At 41.1% G+C, this 24,328-nt stretch overlaps 1 protein-coding gene across 3 annotated transcripts in view; it reads left to right on the top strand.

The window, feature by feature from the left end:
• Positions 1-24,328, top strand: part of CACNB2 (calcium voltage-gated channel auxiliary subunit beta 2) — a 427,802-nt gene that overhangs the window by 10,944 nt on the left and 392,530 nt on the right. For all 3 annotated transcript variants that reach the window (XM_027559817.1, XM_027559814.1, XM_027559816.1), the window contains exon 2: positions 2,050-2,142. In XM_027559817.1, coding sequence (XP_027415618.1) covers positions 2,050-2,142 — 93 coding nt within the window. The remainder of the gene's footprint in view (positions 1-2,049; positions 2,143-24,328) is intronic.

Genomic DNA, 24,328 nt, shown 5'->3' with positions numbered 1-24,328 from the left:
AATAATTGAGTGATTAAAAAGCAGGCTTTTGAGATGAACAAGGTCCTACTATATAGCACAGGGCACTATCTTCAATATACTGTGATAAACCATCATAGAAAAGAATATAAAAAATAGTATATATGTGTGTGTATATATATATATATGTACACATATATAACTGAGTCACTTTGCTGTACAGCAGAAAGTAACACAGCATTGTAAATCAACTATATTTCAATAAAATTAAAAAAAAAAAACTGGTGAAAACAGTGCTTTTCCAGAACAGTTCCTCAGAGCTATCTGAGAAGCTGTCTTTCAGGCTGTAGTTCTCAGCGGCTCAAATAAAACTCTTTTCTGTTCCTATTAACAAAAGAACAAGCTTTTCACATCATATTCAAACATTACAACAATGGGCCAGAAAAATTGTACAAAATGTTTTAGTTTCATGTAATTCACTACCACTTCCATAGCTCTTTCAACATATCCCAAAACCAATCTCTAAATCCATACAATATGAAGAACTGACACTGTGCTTCCTTCATATTTCATCTAGATTGATCAACCTATACTAATCTATCTAGATGTAAAGGTAGTCAGAATTTGTATTGTAAAGTTTCCTGAGCCACCATGTGCAAGGATCACACCAATATAGGAATACCTGGGGAATTACAAATTAAATCATGAAAAGAACCAAAAAGGGGCTGTTCAGCACCACTGGGAAACAGTATTTCATTATGCTTTCGAAACATGGTGCTGGAGAAGACTCTTGAGAGTCCCTTGGACAGCAAGGAGATCAAACCAGTCAATCCTACTGGAAATCAATCCTGAATATTCACTGGAAGGACTGATCCCGAAGCTGAAGCTCCAATAATTTGGCCACCTGATGTGAAGAGCTGACTCACTGGAAAAGACCCCAATGCTGGGAAAGATTGAGGATAGGAGAAGGGGGCAACAAAGGATGAGTTGGTTTGACTCTATGGACATGAGTTTGAGCAAACGCTGGGAGATAGTGGAGGACAGAGGAGCCTGGCATGCTGCAGTCCGTGGGGTCACAAACAGTCAGACATAACTGAGTGACTGACCAGCAACAACTGCATTCATCTCTCTGAAGGGTTTTGACAAGTTGCTTTCCTCTCACAGTAATTTTGCCCCAGTCCCTCCTACACGTAAATGTTTATTTTTTTTAATGCCTTATCTTTAGTGGCCTTTGCCTCTTGACCAGAGATATGCTAACAGAGCTTAAATTATTTTAATTCAACAGTTGTTGTAGTTGTTTAGTCACTAAGTCATGACCAACTCTTTTGTGACACCATGGACTTGTAGCCAGCCAGGCTCCTCTGTCCATGGGCTTTCTCGGGGAAGAATACTGGAGTGGGTTGCCATTTCTTTCTCTAGAGTCTCTTGCCAACCCAGGGACTGAACTTGCATCTCCTGCATTGGCAGGCAGATTCTTTACCACTGAGCCATCAGGGAAGCCCAACTCACCAACTATGAAATGCTTTTTCCAGAACCCTCTCCTCCCTATAAAGTCACTGATTTGAAATAAATATTTGTGATTCCACCAATCACTTTTTAAAAAATGTTATTTTATTGAAGTATAGTTGACTTACAATGTTGTGTTAATTTCTGCTATACAGCAAAGTGATTTAGTTATATACATATATACATTCTTTTTCATCTTCTTTTCTATTATGTTGAATAGAGGATGTTGAATATAGTTCCCTGTGCTGTGCAGTAGGACCTTGTCATTTATCCATCCTGAATATGAGTTTGCATCTGCTAACCCCAGGCTCTCACTCCATTCTCTCCCCAACCTGCCTCCCTTGGCAACCGCAAGTCTGTTCTCTCTGTCTGTGAGTCTGTTTCATAGATATGTTCATTTGTGTCATATTTTAGATGCCACATATAAGTGGAAATATATTTGGTCTCCAATCACTTTTTAATCATGCTCATGTGATGGCAATTTATTCTTTGTCTGGATCTAGAACATTTTCTGGAACTAGGTCTAGATTCCTGTGTGAGGGTCTAATAATAATCTCATTTGTCTTTTGGTTTTCTTTTTTGTAGTCATATGGAAAAGGAGCCAGAAGGAAAAACAGATTTAAAGGATCCGATGGGAGCACTTCTTCTGACACTACCTCAAATAGCTTCGTTCGTCAGGTAAAGGAGCTTTTTAATTCACAGTTTGAAGAAGTCTATGAAAATGAATTCAGTTTTGTTTTTTTAAGAGGTGGTTTTAACAGTGTCATCTCTATGATTTAAATAGTCTTACTGTACTTACTTTTAATTGAAGTGAAAATTGTTCCATTGAACGTCTCAATCGTTCGTTGTTCAGTCACTAAGTCATGTCTGACTCTTTGTGACCCCATGAACTGCACCACACCAGGCTTCCTTGTCCTTCATAATCTCTCAGGGTTGGCTCAAACTCATATCCATTGAGTCTGTGATACTATCTAACCATCTCATCCTTTGTCGCCCCCTTCTCCTCTTGCCTTCAGTCTTTCCAAGCATCACGGTCTTTTCCAATGAGTCAGTGCTTCACATCAGGTGGCCAAAGTATTGGAGCTTCTTAATTAATATATTTAAATTTTAAGTGAGACTGTATGTTGTAATTACATTATTTCCCAGCACGTTGGGGAAAGAGAAATGCAAACTTCATTACAAAGGATTTCTTCATAACAGTGAACTCCTGTAGAAATGATTCCAGGTGTAGGGGGTTCATTGGGAAAGTGAAAGTGGTGGTGGGGTCAGGGGGGTGTGGCAGGATCCGTACCACCTGCTCTGAGTTGAGATAAGGGTGTTCCTCCAGCTGGAGTTTTCTTCTTCTCACCTGGGGCTTGGCTTGGAAAAGAGATTAGCCCTGCTCTTGAAAAGGCCGAGAGTACCGAGGTCAAATAGAGCACAGGGTATCTTGGAGTCGTAATTGAAACTGCCTTTGGAGACAAAGCCTTTATCTCAGTTCGTGTGGATTCTTGCTCAGGAGTTTGGGACTGCCCCCTAAGCAGTGTCAGGATCCCTAACATCAAAACACTCTTGTCCTTGGTTACAGAAAGAACTTTCATTCCCAGAGAAAGAGCAGAGGCAACCAGATCTCTGAGGACAATAGGTTACAGGTGAGGCTAAAGTCTCATCAGGTATAGGTACACGAGCATCTTAAGCTGATGCTTGTCAGTGGCACGGGAGATGTGGGAGGAGCTTGCTAGGGTGACTCTGCTTTCCTGGTGCAAGGACCACCCTTTTAGTTAGCAGGCTCATAAATCATCTCTTGTCTGTGAGATCTCACTCCTGGAGATGATGATTGGCTGCCATGAGAGCTGCTCCGTCTCTGTTGGAAAGGAAACCATTTCCTCACTACTTTTCGGGTCCTTTCCCCTTGTCTTTCCCCTAAGTTAGTTAGCAGCTGTTCAGCCCAAACATGTTGACCTGTTACATTCATGGGGACTTTGTTTTTGGCTGGTTGCTGCCTCCTTCCACTTTTCCGACACAGACAAAGGATGACCCGAGTTCAGCCATCCGCTCCCTGCATCAAAGGCACCAACGGTAAGTCTGAGTAACCTCAGTAACTTTCCAGGCAACTGGAAAAACTCTGGTTCTGGTCTCTGCAACCTGGGATGTATTTTGGCTGCAGGAAGTTAGAAAAAGACAGCTGGTTAAGAAGGAGCGGAACTTTTGTGGCTCCAAGACATTTAGAAATAGGAAGATGAAGCTACATGAGGGCCCACGTTCTGGTGGTGGCAGAGTTGCTGGGCAGGGTGTGATGGGCACTAAGGGTGTGTGTGTTGGCCTGATGTTGTCGTGGGTAGAATTCAGGTGTCCTGGGTCTAAGTCAAGAGCCTCAAACTTGGCTTAGGTGAGCCCGTTAAAGGAAAATCACCCAAGGCCTTTCCCATTTCAAGCCTCCATATTTATTCTGCCTTTGGGACTGGGAGATTAACCCTGGAGGGCTAGAATCCACACTCTGAGTAATCATCTCAGGACTGAAGACTGAAGGATCTGAAGCAGAAAGAAATAAGCTTCTTAGGAAACAGAGGCTGCAGCAAAGCCCTGCAAGAGTGACAGGTAGCTGGTCAAAACTGCACGGAAAGAAAAACTGCAGTGTTTCTAGTGAGCAAAGATACTGTGATAGAAATAAATTGGGACTCATTGAACTCTAAAAATATCTTTTTAAGACAGTTGTTGGGCACCATTTTCCACTTGTCGCTTTGAGTCTGAATTCTCCTTTCATGAAGTTTTGGTAACTTAATCCATAGGGATTGCTACAGTGCGTATACTGGACTTTGGTTTTCCTTCCGATAACTTCCTTTTGCGTTGTGTTCTTGGTGATATATGAGATTATGTGCATGAAACAGTTATAAATGATAAAGAGAGCTACCAAGTGACTTAGTATTAATTTAAATATATATTGCCAAAACATATGTGAGCATGTAAGCACATTGGAAAAAAGACTATCCTAAAAGTTTGTCTCCTTGAAATAAAGGTGTAGCTCTTTGAATCTCAGTGTAATGAGGTGCTTGCTGTGACCTAGATTTGGGGTATAATTATATAGGCATCATGAACCCCAAGGTGCCCCGTTGATCCTGTCACAGAAGGATAACCAGGATCTTTGGCAAGAATGCTGAGTCAGACATTATATTTTTTCCTTGGATAATTTATTCTCTATTCCGTTAGACTCACGTTCATATTTTGCGACCATTTGAAAATAAGCATAAGCCACCCTGGCATTACTACATATTTAATAGATTAAAGTTTAACTGGAGGATTTGCAGAAATGCAGGGTAGGTGGTAACAATAAGTATGTGTTACATTAAATCATTTGAAAGTACTCCTCAATGTTTCCTTCTTATCACGTGTAGTTGTTTTGTTAAACAGGTGACCCGCATCTGAATTCATTACTTGTCTGTGGCGAGAGTTTGTGTATCATCGGTATTGGAATGGTGTTTTGTCAATAAAACCGGGTTCTATTTAAAAATATAATTAGGTTTTTTTCCCTGTCCTTGAATTAAAAATAATTGCCGTGTAATTTTGAAAACCTTAAACATTTTCACAAATTGCATATGATGAAGACTTTAAAGTACTTGGGAAACACCAGGTACTTTGAGGTGGTCTTAAAGATAATGAGATTTAAATATTTTAGAGGTTGAAAATGTGCACATTTTACATAAAGAAAAGGATTCTTTTTTTTTTTTTAATTAAGAGAGTGTCCAAGAGTTTATTATAGATTGAATTGGGAACCCTTGCAGAGTTCATAGGTTGAAGCCCTAATTGCCGATGTGACTGTACTTGGCAGTTAAGGTAGTAAAGAGGTAATTAAGGTTAAATGAGGTCATAAGAGTGGGGACCTAATCTGATGCCCCTATAAAGAAGATGCCCCAAGAATGTGCGTGCACAAGAAATAGGCCATTGGGAGGACAGTGGGGAGAAGGTAGGTGTCCCTGAGCCAAGAAGAAAGATCTCAGCAGCAAACAACCCTGCCAGCACCATGGCCTTGAACTTCCAGCCTCCAGACTGTAAGAAAATACATTTCTGTTGTTCTGTTATGGCAGCCCTAGTAAACTAATACAATTGTCTACATATGTAGACAGTTGGGCTTGAAAGTAGATCTGTTTTTTTCTTTAAAAAATATTATTTTTAATTTTTATATAATTTTAAAAGGTTTTTAAAAATAACTGTAAAAGGCTTATTTTTAACTTTTAAAATTTTAATGTTTAAACATTCTTGGGAATTCCCTGGCAGTCCATGGTTAGGACTCAGGATTTTCATTGCTGAGGAACCAGGTTCAATCCCTGGTTCGAGAACAAAGATCCCACAAGCTGAATGGTGCAGCCAAAACAAAAATTTTAATTAAAAAGATAATAAGCATTCTTATTGATATGTAACATATATACTGAAAAATACACAAATTGTAACTGTTCAGTCTGAGATCTCACAAAGTGAACCAACTGCCAGGTCAAGAAATAGGTATCAGTATTACTGGCACCCAAGATGCCCCCTTTGACCTCTATCAGTAATTCTTCCTTCATGCTAAAGGTAAGCAAACACTGTCCCTCCTTCTGAGACCATAATTCACTTGGCCTCTTTTGTGGGTTTTGTATAAATGGAGTTGTTTTCTGACTAAATTCTTTGATTTGAACTTACCAGTGTTATATTCATCTATGTTGTATGTTTCCATAACTGGCTCATTTTCCTTGCTGTATGGTATTTCATTGGGTGAACATGCCACAATTGGTTTATCTCCCCTACTGTTGCTGGACTTTGAGTCATTTCCAGTTGGGGTTATTGACAGCCATGCTGTGACGTGCATTCCTGTATCTTCCTGTGATCTTATATGTGAATACATTGTTGTTCATTGAATAGACTGCTGGGTTATATGTGTAACCCAAGTAAATACTGCAGAACATTTATCCAAAGGAATGCACCAATTTGCACTCGCTCAAGCAGTGGAGAACAGTATTTGTTGTTCCATAGTTTCACCCACACTTGGTATTGTCAATGATTTTTCATTTCAGTCATTCTTACAACAGACAGGGTAGTCATAGCTCATTGTGGTATTAATATCCATGTCCTTGATAACAAAGCCATAGTTTACCTGTGGCTGGATCTAGGGTGCATTGTGTGATATAAATATGTGTCATTGTGTGGCATATACTTATAAATGTATGAAGAAGTGAAGTGAAGTCACTCAGTCGTGTCTGACTCTTTGCAACCCCATGAACTGTAGCCTACCAGGCTCCTCTGTCCATGGAATTTTCCAGGCAAGAATACTAGAGTGGGTTGCCATTTCCTTCTCCAGGGGATCTTCCCAACCCAGGGATAGAACCCAGGTCTCCTGCGTTGTAGGCAGACACTTTTACCATCTGAGCCACCAGGGAAGTCTGTATTTTATAATACATTTACATATATAAATGTATATGTAAATGTATTATGAAATATATAAATATGTATATATAAATTTAGAATCTGAACAGTCATATGAGAGTATTTTGTTACTCTCTATGGTAAATGGCCCATTAGTCATTGTAATCAGGCCTATAGCTATTTGTTGGAAAATTAGAACTATTGGTTGGAATATGTTGGAACATATTGAAATATGATAGAAGATGAAAAGGAACGAAGGCTACAAGTAGAAAGGTAAAAGCATGGTTTCTTTTCCCCAAACTTTTAGTTGTGTATTTCTGACCATCATGTGTTTGTGTTGCTCTAAATAATTCTTCCGGCTTCCCTCATAGCTCAGTTGGTAAAGAATCTGCCTGCAATGCAGGATGCCTGGGTTCGATTCCTGGGTTGGAAAGATCCCCTGGAGAAGGAACTGGCAACCTACTCAAGTATTCTTGCCTAGAGAATCCCCATGGACAGAGGAGGCTGGCAGGCTACAGTCCGCAAGAGTCGGACACGACTTAGCGACTAAACCACCACCAAATAATTCTTTCAGAAGATTCATTAGTCTTAAGGAGCAATTGCTTATAGATATGTTTCTGCTTTAGGTCCACAAACAGGATAACAGCTACGGTAAAAGAACTTTTCTTTTCTAGATCAGAACACCATTGTGTTGGTTGACCAGTTCGCCCTAAGCTAACCAAATAATGCAGCTTCTGGTTCTTCAAATCATCAACCTATTTAAAGTCCATGATATTTCAAAGATGGGGATGAGAGAGGCTCTTTCCCTCATGAACTTAGTTCATTTCTCCCAGGACATGGTTTCCATGCTGAAGCTCAGGGAAGGGTCTGAGTTCTGATCAGTGAGTGTCACTGTTCACTGAGGTTCACATCACAGTCGTGGTCCACACAGATTGTTGGCTGTGTGAGACTGATATCAGTGGGGCTTCCCATGGGCTGTGTAAGGTTCTACTCTGTGTAAGGTGGTTGCGAAGTAGCAGCCTAGATGACCTTGGATATCAAATATTTCAAAGATTGAACTCCTTTTCGGAAACTGCAAGGAGGAACATCAATTAGAAGGAAAGTTAACTATGGTTGATCTGTTTGCTTTTTAAGTCTCATTCCTTTGTGTTGTACTTAAAATGTTACCAAGATACAAGATAGTTTCACTACGTACTGAACTTAGAATTTCCATAGTTCTATGTTATATAAATTATGATGTTAGCAAATTTATATCAAAGGTTTTTCTTCAAGAAGAAGATTAGTTTTTACTGTCAGTTTGACTTGCTTTGTAAATAGGTATGGGCGTGGGAGACAGGCTAAACGTTTATAGAAAATGCCAGCAAAGGTATTTTTGACTAGTTAGAATTCACCCCTAGATATGATTAGCTTACTTCCTTGGAACATTAACACGTGTAAGAAAGTATGATGGTGACTAGGTGAAATGAGGCAGGAAGAGAATTGTTTTTAAATGGAGGAGCTTGGATGCTCAGATGTGGGTCTGACATTTCAAAGGTCATTTGTGTTAGTATGTGGTGCATAATTAATGCTCTGTGTTAAAGTATCTGCTGTTTACAGCATGCATTTGGAAAAGGTACTTTCTGTAATTTACAGGGAAGGTATTTTGTATCTTCCTTCTACAACGGATGGCGCATCTGCAGTCTAGTCTCATCTTCCCACTGACTGGAACTGTGTTTGCCTGGCAGATTTTCCAAGTTTGGATGGAAAGATGTTTAGTGTTGTAGGATACATATGTTCTTGCTTCACAAGTGCCATACCAGCCTTTTAAAAAGTGAGTTTATACCAACCTGGACATTTGTTTCAATAAATTTTTTATATTCATTTAAAAACAGAGAGAAGCAGGACAGTGGTAAGAGCTGGGGCTCTGAAGCCAGTCTGAGTCTGGGTTCTGCCTCTGTTATTTACTAGCTGGCCCTTGGATGAGTGGCTTCATCTCTGTACTCAGCATCCTCATCTGGGAAATAGTGGCCACATCAAAAATTGGTTGTAAGAATCACATGGGTAAAAACTGGTAAATTGCCTAGAACGGTACCTGCTATCTAGTTAATACTGTTTTGTTGTTGTTGTTCAGTCACTAAGTCAGGACTCTTTGTGACTCCATGGACTGCAGCACACCAGGCTCCTCTGTCCTCCACTGTTGCCCAGGGTTTGTTCAAATTCACGTCCATAGAGTCAGTGATGCTATCTAACCATCTTGTCCTCTGCCACCCCTTTCTCCTTTTGCCTTCAATCTTTCCTAGCATCAGGGTCTTTTCCAGTGAGTTGGCTCTTTGCATCAGGTGGCTAAAGGATTGGAGTTTCAGGTTCAGCATCAGTCCTTCCAATGAATGTTCAGGGTTGATTTCCTTTAGGATGGACTGGTTTGATCTCCTTGCTGTCCAAGGGACTCTCAAGAGTCTTCTCCAGCACCACACTTCAAAAGCATCAATTCTTTGGTGCTCGGCATTCTTTATGAAATATTTAATAGTTTATTTATTTAGTTAATATTTAAGAGTTTATTATTCTTACTTATAAACATTATTCCATATTTAGAACATTAGTTAAAACCTGAATGAAAAATAGACCACAGTGGAGGAAGTTATAATGGTTGTTGACTGTTATGGTTATTTAGTGTATATTCTATCTATAGCTCCATTTTACAAATGAGACAAGTAAGACCCAGAGAGGTAACTCATCCACAGTCACATGACAAGTAAGGTTGGAATCCAGGGGGCTGATTCTGAATCTGTGCTGTCATTGACGATGCTACAGTCCTTTGTAACAAAGGTCAAAACGAAAAGCAGTTGCAAGTGCTTCCTTCTTTCAGCCAAAGAAGACGTGGAGAAAGATTGCTACCAGTGTTTTTAGGATGAATCCAAAGGTATTCTCTTAACTTCCTTCCTTATAAGAAGGTGAGGATGTCACTAGCATTGTCGGGTTTCCCTCGCATCATGATTTTAAAAAGAAGACAGTAAGTGTCATTTCCCTCTTCTTTCCTCACAGGTTGCTCAGATTCCCAGCTGGTGTCACCATTTTGCAGACTCTGTCCCTCTTACTGGTCCCTGAGAAATATGACTGGAAGAGTGTCTATTTTTTTCCTTCCTACTATGAAAGTCACAGAAACAGGCACTTTTTGGAATTGTGAAAGTCCGTTTTTTTCCCTCAGTTTTTGAAAAGATAAATTTGAAAATGAACTCAACTCTGAATCACCTGCAGTATCATGCAGAGGTTTAACTGAGGCTGATGTTGGCCCATAAATCATTCTTACTGTGAATTTGGGTAAAGTTAGACACATATACAGCACCTGGTTTAACATCAGACTCTTTAGAAATTTTTTTGGGGGGGGTTCATTAGGGCCTGTGCTTTGTAACTGCTGCTGCTAAGTCGCTTCAGTCGTGTCCGACTCTGTGCGACCCCATAGACGGCAGCCCACCAGGCTCCCCCTTCCCTGGGATTCTCCAGGCAAGAACACTGGAGTGGGTTGCCATTTCCTTCTCCAATGCATGAAAGTGAAAAGTGAAAGGGAAGTCGCTCAGTCGTGTCCGACTCTTCTCGACCCCATGGACTGTAGCCCACCAGGCTCCTCCGCCCATGGGATTTTCCAGGCAAGAGTACTGGAGTGGGGTGCTATTGCCTTCTCTGGTGCTTTGTAAATAGGCACTTTAATTTTAATTTACTAAGGGGTGAAAAGTGTTAAACATGACTTATAGGCACCATAATTAGAATTAATGAAGATTCTTGCTCAGAGTGTTCATGTCCTAAAAGTTATTTAATATATCAAGCTGTGGTTATCTTGGATTTATTATTAAGATAATTAAGATATCCAGGCTGTCTTTGATTATAGTATGAAGTCTTCGTACTCTTTGGCTCTGTGCTGTGAACAGATCCATCAATAAGAGAACTCCATTTCTCATAATAAACCTGGAAAAGCTACAGTTGTTAAAATCCTTTGGATTTCGTGCCCAGCATAAATTTCTAGTTGATGAAGATAATTAAGTTTTCATAGAAATTAGCTGTTTCCTCCCAACTTCATCTAAAGAAAGGAAAAAAAAAAATCTGAGTTTCTGTTGTCAGAGATGGAGAGGGAGAGGAGAGCTGGTCGTTTATTTTTACATCAGTACCTAAGCAAGTAAATTAATTTCCTGGAAGAAAAATAGGAGGGCAGAAGCAGCAAGGCCTGCTGGCATTGAAGGATAGAGCATTTGTGCTGTTCTTTTTAGGAGATTGTGCAAGAATGGCTAACTGTATAAATTATTGGATTCTGCCAAGGTCAGGAGGAACTATGTACATCTGCAAGGAAGTGCTAGTCATCAAAGTGAAAAGCAGCTTGTTGGGGGTGGCAGTGTTAGTAACTGCTTATTCGGTCCCACTACTTCTCTCTTCTACCCTCTTCTCTTCTTCCTCTCTTGATAATTCTTCATTTTCTTAAAGACATGTTCTCCCTGGCTATGTTTATGTACCTGGCAGTATTCCTAGGATGAACACCAAATGGTAAGGGGATAACTGCCAGCTAGCTTTATTTTAATGATCCCTCAGCCTGGCAGCTTTCATTCGGGGTTCAGGGTACCCGGACCTCCGAACTCTCGGCTGTACTCTGCCAAGTGTATCCAGGACTCACCAGTTCTTCCCACCTAATTTTGATAGGTCACCCTAGAGTACCAACTGGGCTTTCCTGGTGGCTCAGATGGTAAAGAATCTGCCTGCAACACAGGAGACCTGGGTTCAATCCCTGGGTTGGGAAGATCCCCTGGGGAAGGGAAAGGCTACCCACTGCAGTATTCTTGCCTGGAGAATTCCATGGATAGAGGAACCTGGCGGGCTATAGTCCATAGAGTAACAAAGAGTTGAACACAACTGAGTGACTTAACACACACAAGAGTACCAGCTAGAGTCCTTTGTGCAGAAAGTTGAACCTTAGAAATCAACAAGTCTTCTTGGACTTTGCAAGAAGCATCATTATTTGAAGGGAGTGGGTGGGAGGAGGCTCAAGGGGAGGAACTCTGCAACTGATCTCGGATTTTGCTCATCAACCTGTGTATGCTACGATTGTCAGGAAGTAATCCTATCACGTATAACGGCTTCCAGGATACAAATCAGGATGACAAAATGGAATGAACCACACATTTAACAGAAGGTTGCATGACGCTTTTCGGAACACGGTATTCTAAACACATTCCATTGCTTTCCAGTACCATGTTCTTGGAGCTGCTATTTTAGACCTTTTCTTCGTTCCGATTGGCTTTAAATATGAATGATTAATCACAGAGACACACAGTCTATTTTTTAGTTTTGTTTTGCAGAAGACAGATTAAACTGTGATAATGATTACAGACTCCAGGCCTGTGTGGACTGATATGTTTAAGGTTGGGTAAATCTCTCAGCCCTGAAATACTGGCTTGTTGCCGTGTTAGGCTGTATTCATCACAAACACAACTATAAATAATAATGCAGTAGATTTATTGCCACTGTGATTTCCTGTAAATGTCTTTGTATCTTATTAAGTATTCATTTAGATTTTGTGAATGGCAGAATTGGTTCTGAGTTCTCTTAAGAATTTTTCTTAAATATGGCAGTATAAAAATATTGAGCCTTAAAAAACAGTTCTCTGTCCTTTCCATGGTATATGCCTTTATGTTACTGAGAATGTTGTACATTTTTCTTTGAGTTGACATAAGTAATTTAGAAAGTGTTTTTTAAAAGTTTGATTTTGTACTTCAACAAATCACTAGCCTTAACATGTCTTTTTAAAAAATTTATTTTGAATTAGAGGATGATTGATTTACAATATGGTATTGGTTTCTGCCATACATTAACATGAATCAGCCACAGGTATACATATGTTCCCTCCCTCGTGAACCTCCCTCCCATCTCCCACCCCATCCTACCTGTCTGGGTAGTCACAGAGCACCAGATTGAGTTCCCTGCGTCATAGAGCAAATTCCCACTGGCTGTTTTACATATGGTAATGTATATGTTTCCATGGTATTCTCTCAATTCATCCCACCATCTCCTTCCCCCACTGTGTCCACAATTCTGTTGTCAGTCTGCACCTCCATTGCTTCCTTGCTAATTGGTTCATCAGTCTTTTTGAAGATACTTTTTGTAGCAGAACAAGGGCATGGTTCTATACCAGTCTTCCTCATTTTCAGTTTGTTTTCATGTATTTGGAACACTTACCCTGTACACTAGGTATGATTAAGGTTCCTCATTATTAAAATAATTTTGTGGATTGACACAGTTTTTTATCTTTGCCTATCTTTTCCCCACAGAGTTAAAAATATCAGTTTACAACCCAGAATCATTTCTCCAGGTGTTCTGAGACTTTAGACTCTGAGATACGTTTCAAATTATAATATACTTTCCTTTTATGCCCCATTTTCTTCCATTAGTATTCGTCTTCTGCTTGACCAGTCCATGCAAAGTCCTAGCTAAACTAGCCCCCTAAATTAATTAAGAATGTACAAGTGATCTAATATGGAGTAATTAGAATGACTAAGAAAATAGGTTTACATTAAACAGTGAATTTCCAAGCAGTGTGTGTTTCAGCTGAACCCTGAACTTAAGGAGTCATGCTGAAATGGTTAGTTACTTCTCTCTATGTTAATAATTCACATGTCTCAGGTCTTCACAGGCATCATACCCAAGTCTGGTCCAACCAAGAAATAGTTCTCTTTTCCCTGTTCTGTCTTTCATAGATGTAAATATCATCAGCATCTTTGTTCTCTATTGACATGTTTTGAAATCTTCATACCTGATGATTATCAGATGCTAAGGAAATCCTCTTCGAGAGTTTTACTGATGTCTTGAAAATATTTGTAATAGTTTAACAATTACGTATTCCCATCTTATCAATTTTCCACATTCGTGACCAAGTGTGTGTCTTTATTGCAAAGACCTGAGATGGAGAAAAGGAACTGATTACCCCAACCGTGCACCGGAGCTTATCACAATGCTTCCTTTCACCCTCTGTTTGTTTTAGAGTTTGAGGATAAAGGAGGAGGTAAAAAACAGGAAAATGATTCACTGGGGGAGGGGAGAACTTTATTATAGAGTCTTCTATTGACTTGTAGTTGGGAGAAAATAGAAAGTTCTTCAGGAGGTCCCTTTCTACCATTTCATCATCTGTGTCATCTCTGTAAGCTAGTCCTGAATTTTAGAGGTTTATTTGGCTTAGGGCTTTACATCTCCCTTCGTATTTCCTTATGTCTTTGATACACATAGAAAAGTACCAACTTCTGTTCCTTCTTATACTTGACATCTGGTGATAGGAGAGCCCAGGAGACAGCTTGACTCTTTGGACTTCTGACAAGGACACTTGAACTAGACTGTTTTCCTCTCCATCCTGAGTGTCTGGGCATTGTGACCTCACCAGTTCCTCTTTCCTGGAAAGTGCTACTTTCTCTGACCTGGGGGGGGGAGGGGGTCTTTTTCATGTAGATGTAACCTTGAGGTTTACTCCCACGGGAAGATTTGTTGATTTCTTTGGTCCAGGTGCTGTATCTGAAAATTGAAAAATGGCCAACCACTTTTTTTTTTTTTTTTTAAAGCAACGCTCCCTACCCAAAACAAGCAAGCAAATTTTTCATTTTAAAGAAAAATAACGTGGATAATGTATTCCTTTGCTCAGATCAGAACAGATCAGTCGCTCAGTCTTGTCCAACTCTTTGCGACAATTGCAGCATGCCAGGCCTCCCTGTCCATCACCAACTCCCGGAGTTCACTCAGACTCACGTCCATCGAGTCAGTGATGCCATCCAGCCATCTCATCCTCTGTCGTCCCCTTCTCCTCCTGCCCCCAATCCCTCCCAGCATCAGAGTCTTTTCCAATGAGTCAACTCTGCGCATGAGGTGGCCAAAGTACTGGAGTTTCAGCTTTAGCATCATTCCTTCCAAAGAAGTCCCAGGGCTGATCTCCTTCAGAATGGACAGGTTGGATCTCCTTGCAGGCCAAGGGAGTCTCGAGAGTCTTCTCCAACACCACAGTTCAAAAGCATCAATTCTTTGGCACTCAGCCTTCTTCACAGTCCAACTCTCACATCCATACATGACCACAGGAAAAACCATAGCCTTGACTAGACGGACCTTTGTTGGCAAAGTAATGTCTCTGCTTTTGAGTATGCTACCTAGGTTGGTCATAACTTTCCTTCCAAGGAGTAAGTGTCTTTTAATTTCATGGCTGCAGTCACCATCTGCAGTGATTTTGGAGCCCAAAAAAATAAAGTCTGACACTGTTTCCACTGTTTCCCCATCTATTTCCCATGAAGTGATGGGACCGGATGCCATGATCTTCATTTTCTGAATGTTGAGCTTTAAACCAACTTTTCCACTCTCCACTTTCACTTTCATCAAGAGGCTTTTGAGTTCCTCTTCACTTTCTGCCATAAGGGTGGTGTCATCTGCATATCTGAGGTTATTGATATTTCTCCCGGCAATCTTGATTCCAGCTTGTGTTTCTTCCAGCCCAGTGTTTCTCATGATGTACTCTGCATATAAGTTAAATAAACAGAGCTCTCGTAACAAAGTATTGCACACTGCATGGCTTAAACAACAGAAATTTATTGTTTCACAGTCTAGAGGCTAAGAATCTGAGGTCAAGGTGTTAGCAAGGAAGGAAGAAGTTGTTCCAGGCCTCTTTCCGTGGCTTGTAGGTGGCTATCTTCATGTTCACATGGTGTTCTCTCTGTTGTGTGTCTGTCTACAATTCCCCTTTTTATAAGGACATCAATCATACTGGATTAGGGCCCATCCTAATGACCTCATTTTAATTTAATTACCTCTCTAAAGACTCTGTCTCCGAATAAAGTCATATTCTGAGGTGTTGGGGGACAGGACTTCAACATATAAATTTGGTAGGGACATAATCCAACTTGTAACAGATAGAAACACTTATATAATTAGCTTCATATATAATTTGTTTCCTTATAGCTTGAGTTTTTCGTAATAATAGACTTACACTAAAAAGCACGGATGCCAAAACTGACAGAGAAACATTTTTTTGCTAGAATATTAAAGGAATAAAGAGATGCATTTCCCTCTTTATGTCAATGATTGATGTAGAAATGGAACAACCATGTAGTTCTGCAATCAACCTAATAAATTAACATCTTAATTATGAACCCACTTTAATTTTCTGTATCATTTCATGAACTTTTATTTAGATGATTCGGTTTCTTCAGAGTATAAGATCTCTTCCTAAGGCTTTGATCCCTTATAGCCAAGGACATGGCCAATATCTGTAAAATGATAAAAGGCTTGAGGTTTTTAAAGATTCAACTTCTCGGTGTAACCCAGAATCCAGTTCTCACTTTAGCATATGGGTAAAATGTGTACAAACTGTTGCACATCCACAGTAGATGTTTTCTTTGCACTTAGCTTCATGACAGCCATGAGTACACAGACATAGACATTTATAGATATATGTGTGAGTGTGTGTTCTGTGACCTAAGTTTTCCTTTTACCCTTTCCCTCTCATTTAAAAGCAGCTATATTTTAAAATATAATCTTACACCTAAATCATACGTGTCAAGATTGGAGCTACTATTTTAAAATAATTTCTGTACTTGCATTTCTCACAGTGAATTATTGTTCACTGCATTCTTGCAGTTATGACTTCAAGCTTATAGATGTTTAATACCAAGAAAAATGAGGAATTAACGTCCTCATGTAATCTGACTCTCTGGCAATTACAGGGAGAGCTGCAGCAAGGAGAAGAGCCACATGGTGGGCCAGAATGTCCTGGTACGTGTTAGTGACTCGTGGGGGAAAAAAATCAAAGCTCATAGGTCTTCTCTTGCTGATTTATTTGAGGATGCTTACTGGCTTGCCAAGGTGAGGCTTATACAGAAGAACATTATTTACTTTCTTCTAAATCTGATTTCAAGTGGTGTTCCTTGACTGAGCAGGATGTGCTTAAGGAGTCCAGACAAAATCTCTACGAACGATTTCACGGTCAAGTGTGTTGTTAGGATCGAAGCTGGACGTGTGCATTTTTATTTTTAAATTCATTTGTCTGTGTCGGGTCTTAGCTGTGGCACTCGGGATCTTGCTGCATCATGTGGGATCTCTCGTCATGGTGCACAGACTCTAGTGTGGCTCATGGGCTCCAGAGTGCATGGTCTCAGTAGTTGGGGCCCTCAGGCTTGACTTGTTCCTCACTGTGTGGGATCCTAGTTCCCCAGCCGGGGACTGAACCCATGTCCCCTGCGTTGCACGGCAAACTTTTAACCACTGGACTTCCAGGGAAGTCCTAGGACATGTGCCTTTTGGAAATAGTTTACAAGGGATTCTGATGTTCTCTCATGATCAAGTACTATTACCTGAAAGGAATCAAGAGGTCAGAATGGATCATGAAGGAAAAAATTAGGTTGACAGTGACTACTAGGAAAGTGGTAAACCAAGGCATGACTTACTGACATAGAAATGACCATTCCTGAGCTTGTGGTATGTACTACAGTAGAAGAACAGAAGAAAATCCTGTGTGAGCCCTGAGGAAGTGATCTTTTATTCTAAATAGTAAGGAGAGAGAGCATCTGAGCATGTATCACCCAAATAGTTTTCAATTTAAAATTCAATTTAAATTTAACAACTTAATTTCAAATTGAAATTTTAAGTTAATAATTTGAAATTTCAAAGGTAAGTGTGCAGTGTGTTTCTGAGATGGTAATTACCTTATGTGTGTGGAACCTGGGTGTATGGAGAGATGGATGAGAGGTGAAGTTGGAAGTGAAGGAGTGATCTCGGGGGATCATGGGGTGCAATGGCTTGAAGCAGGCCCTTGTCTACAATCTTTGAAGAAAGAATTCAACAAAGAGACAGAGATTGTGAAGCAGGTAGAGCATTTATTAGAACCAAAGTATGTGTGGAAGAACACCCAGGTAGACTCAGAGTGAGTTACCCACTATAGGAGTGGCTCAAATCACTTATATGGTGGCAGTTTTCTGGGTTCCTTCTGGCCAATTAACTTGCTCCTGCCCATGTTTGATCTGACTCAGGGCCCGCTCCTGTGTCCATGTGCATCTTTCAGCCAAGATGGATTCCAGTGTAAGGGTTTCTGGAAGCTTGGCAGGACACATTATGGGCTGTCACCCCCTTCTCTTCTCTGACCTGTGAGGATCCGTTCTGTGGGCTGTGTGGTCTGGGCGGTCTCCTTGACCACAAGAGTGAGAAAAATGTGGTTGCCTTATCTTTTTACTCAAGCAGGGCTCTGCTCCTATTGTATCTTTATCAAGAAGTGTCAACCAACAGGAGCCTGGGACCCAGCTAACTCCTGCCTCAGGAGGGCACCAGACCCCCACGGCCTCTCTGTCATGATGGATTACAGTGTGTTGTCCTGAGGTGTGGAAAGGTTTGCAAGAATGCACTGATGAGTTGGCTAGTTGGAAAAGCAATCAGTGTCAAAGAAACTATTTGACTAAAGATGATAGTGATCACTAACATTTATTGAATGCAACCATGTGCCAGCCACTCTGATAGGCACTTTATTTCATTGTTAGCACAGCTTATTGAGGTGGGCACCATTAGTACCCCCATTTAAGAGAGGATGAGTCGAGGTTTAGATAGAATAGTAATTTGCTCAAGTTCATACACTTAAAAAGTACATGGTATTTATTAGGTCAAATTGGTGTCCTCTTGGAAATGTTCAGATGTTTGTTGGGCAATGAGAAAATGTAGACAATAGTGATGATGCTCAAAGTCTGGAAGAAAGTGGTGTGGCTGTCCTGGGTCATTGGGCTGCAAGCAACGACTATGACTATTGACCAAGGGTGTAAGGCAAGGGGTCCAGTCTCCCGAGCCAGGGCTCTGCCAAGACCGGACATAGCCTTGGGTCCGAAGGGCTGAGGTGGCCTCCGGGTCCAGCACAATCAAAGACTCAGGAGGGTCATTCGTTTTGTATGGAATGTATATGGAGAGGGAGAAAGCTGTTCACAGTTAGGAAATCTGAGTGCGGGTTATACAGGTATTACTTTAAACCTTTTATTGAAATATAGTTGATTTGCAGTGTTGTGTTTAACTTCTGTACAGTGAAGTGTCTCAGGTATGCGTACATACATTCTTTTTCTTATTTTTTTCCATTATGTTTTATCACAGGATATTAAATATTGTTCTCTGTGCTATATATCAGGACCTTGTTGTTTGTCTCTTCTCTATATAATTGTTTGCATCTGCTAATCCCAAACTCCCACTCCATCTCTCCTCCAACCCCCTCCCTCTTGGCAACCACATGTCTGTTGTCTATGTCTGTGAGTCTGTTTCTGTCTCATAAATAAGTTAATTTGTGTCACATTTTAGGTTCTACACGTAAGTGATATCAATCATATGGTATTTGTCTTTCTCTGTTTGACATAACTTCCCTTAGTGTAATAATCTTTAGGTCCATCCATGTTGTTGCAGTTGGCATTATTGCATTCTTTTTTGTGGCTGAGTAATATTCCTGTGTGTGTGTGTGTGTGTGTGTGTGTGTGTGTACGTACCACATCTTTATTCATTTGTTGATGGACACTTAGATCGTGTCCATGTCTTGGCTATTGTAAATGATGCTGCTGTGAACATTGCGGGGCATGTATCTTTTTGATCAGTTTTGTATGGATATATGGCCAGGATTGGGATTGCTGGATCATATGGTAATTTTATTTCTAGGTTGTTTTTTTTTTAGGAACCTCTGCACTGTTCTCCATAGTCGCTGCATCAGTTTACATTCCCACCAGTAGTGTTGGAGGGTTCCCTTTTTGCCACACCCCCTCCAGCATTTGTTGTTTGTAGGCTTTTTAATGATGGCCATTCTCACCAGTGTGAAGTGGTACCTCCTTATGGTTTTATGCAGGTATTATTAATTGTGTCTGTCTTTTACTTTTTCTGTAGGTTTAAGAAATTTCAAAAAAGCTAGGGGCAAGAGGCGGAGAAGGCAATGGCACCCCACTCCAGTACTCTTGCCTTGAAAATCCTATGGATGGAGGAGCCTGGTAGGCTGCAGTCCATGGAGTCGCTGAGGGTCGGACACGACTGAGCGACTTCACTTTCACTTTTCACTTTCATGCACTGGAGAAGGAAATGGCAACCCACTCCAGTGTTCTTGCCTGGAGAATCCCAGGGACGGGGGAGCCTCATGGGCTGCCGTCTATGGGGTTGCACAGAGTCGGACACGACTGAAGTGACTTAGCAGCAGGGGCAAGAGGAAGACTTAAGGTGGGAGGATCTGGGCAGGGTATGAGGTGGAATAAAGGGCCAAAGCTCTTACGAGAGAGAACAGGACCCCAGGACCACGGTCAGAGCGGTTGCTGGTGAAGGCCTGCCTCCTTAGGAGTGCAGAGAACAAGCAGTGTCGCCCCACCAGGGAATCCATAGCCGTGACCTGCCTGCCACCTCCTCAGAGATGTTTCTTGACTGAAGGACCTGACAAAGCAGAGCTGGCAGACAGAGGCTCATTCTTTCTACTGGCAACTTGATTAAAAGTTTCGCATTTTTAAAATCCTTTAAAAAAAATGATTTACAGCGTTGTGTTAATTTCTGCTGTACACCAAAGTGAATCAGCTATATGTATACATATATCTCGTCCATCTTGGACCTCTCTTCCACCCCATCCTCCAGTCCCACCCCTCTGGGTCATCACAGAGCACCAAGCTTAGTTTTCCAACAGATAAAATAAAACCACATGCCAACACAAGTACAATTTTCCTCACTTTCATCAAGTTGAAGGATAGAGGGTTTATAGCCCCTAAACAGCTGCTACTCTGAATGTCATGTTGTGGCTTTTTCAGTGAATTTGTGCAAACCCTTTAAACAGGTTCTCTAACAGTGGTTTCCGCTGGAGTAGGAGGGGTCCTTAGCAGTCTTAAATGTTGAGAACCAGCCATTCTGTTGCTGCCTCAGGCCATATATTTGTGGGAGAGCAGTTGTTTGAGAAAATGAGGTTATTTGGTTACCAAGAGACACTGCCCTTGACCCTATCTAATTACCCTCTTTTGGAAGAATTGCTTAGTATCTGTTAGACAACTCTGCATGCTAATGGTCTTTGGGGAGCTGTTCACAATATTCCCATAAAACAGTTCAAAACAACTTCACTAGCATTTTCCACAGTTGCTCTCAATTGCAGTTAGTGTCAATTGCAGGAAGCGTCAGCATCCTGAAGATGTGGTATGTCCTATGAATATAATAAGCTATTTTAATGATTAAAAAATGATTGTACATAGCCAGACTTTTAAAAACTCTTATTTATTTATTGGCTGCACTGGGTCTTTGTTGCTGCATGCAGACTTTGTCTAGTTGCAGTGAGTAGGGATTACTCTCTAGTCGTGGCTTTTCATTGTGGTGGCTTCTGTTGTTGCAGAGCTCAGGCTCTAGGCACGTGGGCTTCAGTAGTTGCAGTACATGGGCTTCGTTATTCCATGAAATCTTCACAGACCATGGATTCAACCCATGTCCCTGCATTGGCAGGTGGGTTCTTAAGCGCTGTACCACCAGGGAAGTCCAGCATGTAACCCAATTTTCAAACACAATTATTTCAGGACCACACACCTGTGTTTAGTCTTTTTTATCCAAACAAAAAAAAAAAAAAAGAGAGAGAGAGAAAGCAACTCTGGGTTCAGGGTTGAAGATATTGACACTTTATTTTGAAATAATGTCTCTGATCATTTTTTGGTTGTTTATGAAAATGACATGAGAAACAGACCAAGTATATCTGTACTTCTTGACTCAGACTTTCTTTGTACCAAGTTTACTGGCCCTCAGTTACTCAAAGCTGCTTGTTGCTTCATTGATTCATTTATTCACCAATAGGCAACATGTCTTTGCCAGAAACAGGGCCAGACAGAGAATAAAATAACAAGGTTCTTTCCAGTTATAAGATAAATAAGTCCTAGGTAAGTGCTGCATGTAGTGACTGCATAGTGACTATAGTTAACCATACCGTTACCTGTGTTTGAAAGTTGCTAGGAGAGTTAAGTCAACAGTCTCATCACAAGAAAACAAAAATTATAACTTTACGTGGTGGTAGATATTAACTAGACCTATTGTGGTAATCATGGTGATCATTTCACAGTATATATATACATCAGATCATTATGTTGTACCCCTGAAACAAATCCAATGTGATGTGTCAATTATATCTCAGTGAAATATTAATAACAAGGTGCCTAAGTCGCTTCAGTCACGTCCGACTCTGTGTGACCCCATAGACAGCAGCCCACCAGGCTCCCCCATCCCTGGGATTCTCCAGGCAAGAACACTGGAGCGGGTTGCCATTTCCTTCTCCAGTGCATGAAAGTGAAAAGTGAAAGTCAAGTCACTCAGTCGTCTGATTCCTAGTGACCCCATGGACTGCAGCCCACCAGGCTCCTCCGTCCATGGGATTTTCCAGGCAAGAGTACTGGAGTGGGTTGCCATCACCTTCTCCAACAAGGTGCCTAGATTAAAGTATTAATTGCATTAAATATATTAGTGCTTTAAAGTCCATTGTTAGGAGTTCTGTAATAGAGGTGTGTGCACAGTATGTTGGATACACAGGGAAGGGACTGAATTCTGTCATGGGAAAAGGAGACAGTGTCACCAAGAAGGTCTGGATTGAGGTGGATATTGAAAGATGGGGAGAAATGTTCTAGGGCTGGGGTCCCCGGCCTCTGAGATCTAATGCCTGATGATCTGAGGTGGAACTGATGTAACAAAATAAAGAGCACAATGTATGTAATGTGCTTGAACGTGAAGTCGCTCAGTCATTTCCGACTCTTTGCAACCCCATGGACTGTAGCCTACTGGGCTCCTCTGTCCATGGGGTTTTCCAGGCAATAGTACTGGAGTGGATTGCCATTTCCTTCTCCAAGGGATCTTCCCAACCCAGGGATCGAACCCGGGTCTCCTGTGTCGTAAACAGACGCCTTACCGTCTGAGCCACCAGGGTAGTCGATGTGCTTGAGTCATCCCCAAACCATCTCCACCACACTCATGGAAAAACTGTCTGCCATGAAACCGGTCCCTGATGCCAAAAAGGTTGGGGAGTGGCTGTTCAAGGTGGAGAAATAGGGAAGGATGGACCGGGCTAAAAAGCTCACCCTGTGTCAAAGCAAAGGTAGAAAAATGGCACATTCCATCTCCTGTGGCTGGTGGGTGGGTAGAAGATGAGGCCAACCAGGTTATGGGGGAACAGCACCCCTGCCCCTGTGCGCCACCTAGAGTACGCTGGTGGTGTCACATTCCAGAACCACCTCTGTACCCGAGGAAATATTTCCGTATCTTTCCAATACTTATTAACATCCATCAGTTCAGAATAAACTGTTCAGAACCTACTCCATCTCAACAAACGCCAAATAAGGGTTTTCTCTCATAGCTCTCTCTGTAAGTGTGGGGCATTTTAAAGGGCAGGATGGATATTAACAAATGCCATATGCCTTCTTACTTCCCTTCAAGCTGACGTTAGGTTGACCGTGGCTGTTTACATTTCTGTGTTTGAAGAGTTGTAGGTTTCTGGGGCACAAATGTGTTTTATTTTAGATTTCATGTCAAAAGCATCTCTTGAGAAAGCTGGGCTCTACATAGAACTTGATCTTACATCTGTAATACGTATGTGACTAGATATGTACATATATATGTATAAATGTGTACATATTTCCAGCGATGTATGACTTTAGAGATAATAGACATAATCTAACATTGTTATTAAGGTCATAAGTATTTGTTATATGTTAGCAGTGATCAATCTTAAAAAATCAAGGCAGTTCAAATCTGAATTAATGGATAAGCACTTCTATTTAAATTCCTTTGTTTTAATCTCCAGACATAACTCTTCCTGTATATGTCTTTAAGAGATTATGTATACTTTTCTCTTTTGAGGGTAGTTATTGGGCACCAACTCTTTTGCCTTATGAGGTATAGTCCCTGGTAGGAAAGAGGAGGGGAAAAGTGTTGAGGGTCCCCAGTTCCCTCCAGAGTGAGGGAAAGAAGGAAAGGAATGAACAGAGCTGGGAAGTCCTTTGAGGTCTCTTCTAGATCCGACTGGCTTCCTATTTTCCTTCCCAATTATCGAAACTAGAACTGGAAAGTTTCTATAGTCCTGAGGCTAGCCTTATCCCATCCCCTGTTATCCACCCCCACCCTGTTCTTAAAGGGGAAGTTGCTCAATGGCTTAGCGGCTAAAGAATCTTCCTGCAGTGCAAGAGACAAAGGAAACCTGGGTTCGATCCCTGAGTTGGGAAGATCCCTTGAAGAAGCGAATGGCAACCCACTCCAATATTCTTGCCTGAAAAATCCCACGGACAGAGGAGTCTGGCAGGCTAGAGTCCGTGCAGTCGCAAAGAGTCAACAGGACTGAGCCCTGCTATAGTACTGCAGTATAGCACAGTACCTAGAATCATTCTTTTGCTGTTGTTTTTCAGTCCCTATGTGTGTCCAGCTTCTTTGCAACCCATGGACTGCAGCATGCCAGGCTTCCCTGTCCTTCACCATCACCGTGAGCTTGCTCAAACTCATGTGCATTGAGTCGGTGATG

Source organism: Bos indicus x Bos taurus, chromosome 13 (assembly GCF_003369695.1).
Source record: "Bos indicus x Bos taurus breed Angus x Brahman F1 hybrid chromosome 13, Bos_hybrid_MaternalHap_v2.0, whole genome shotgun sequence".
In the NCBI taxonomy this organism is placed as follows: domain Eukaryota; kingdom Metazoa; phylum Chordata; class Mammalia; order Artiodactyla; family Bovidae; genus Bos; species Bos indicus x Bos taurus.
This window is presented reverse-complemented; position numbering and strand designations above follow the sequence as displayed.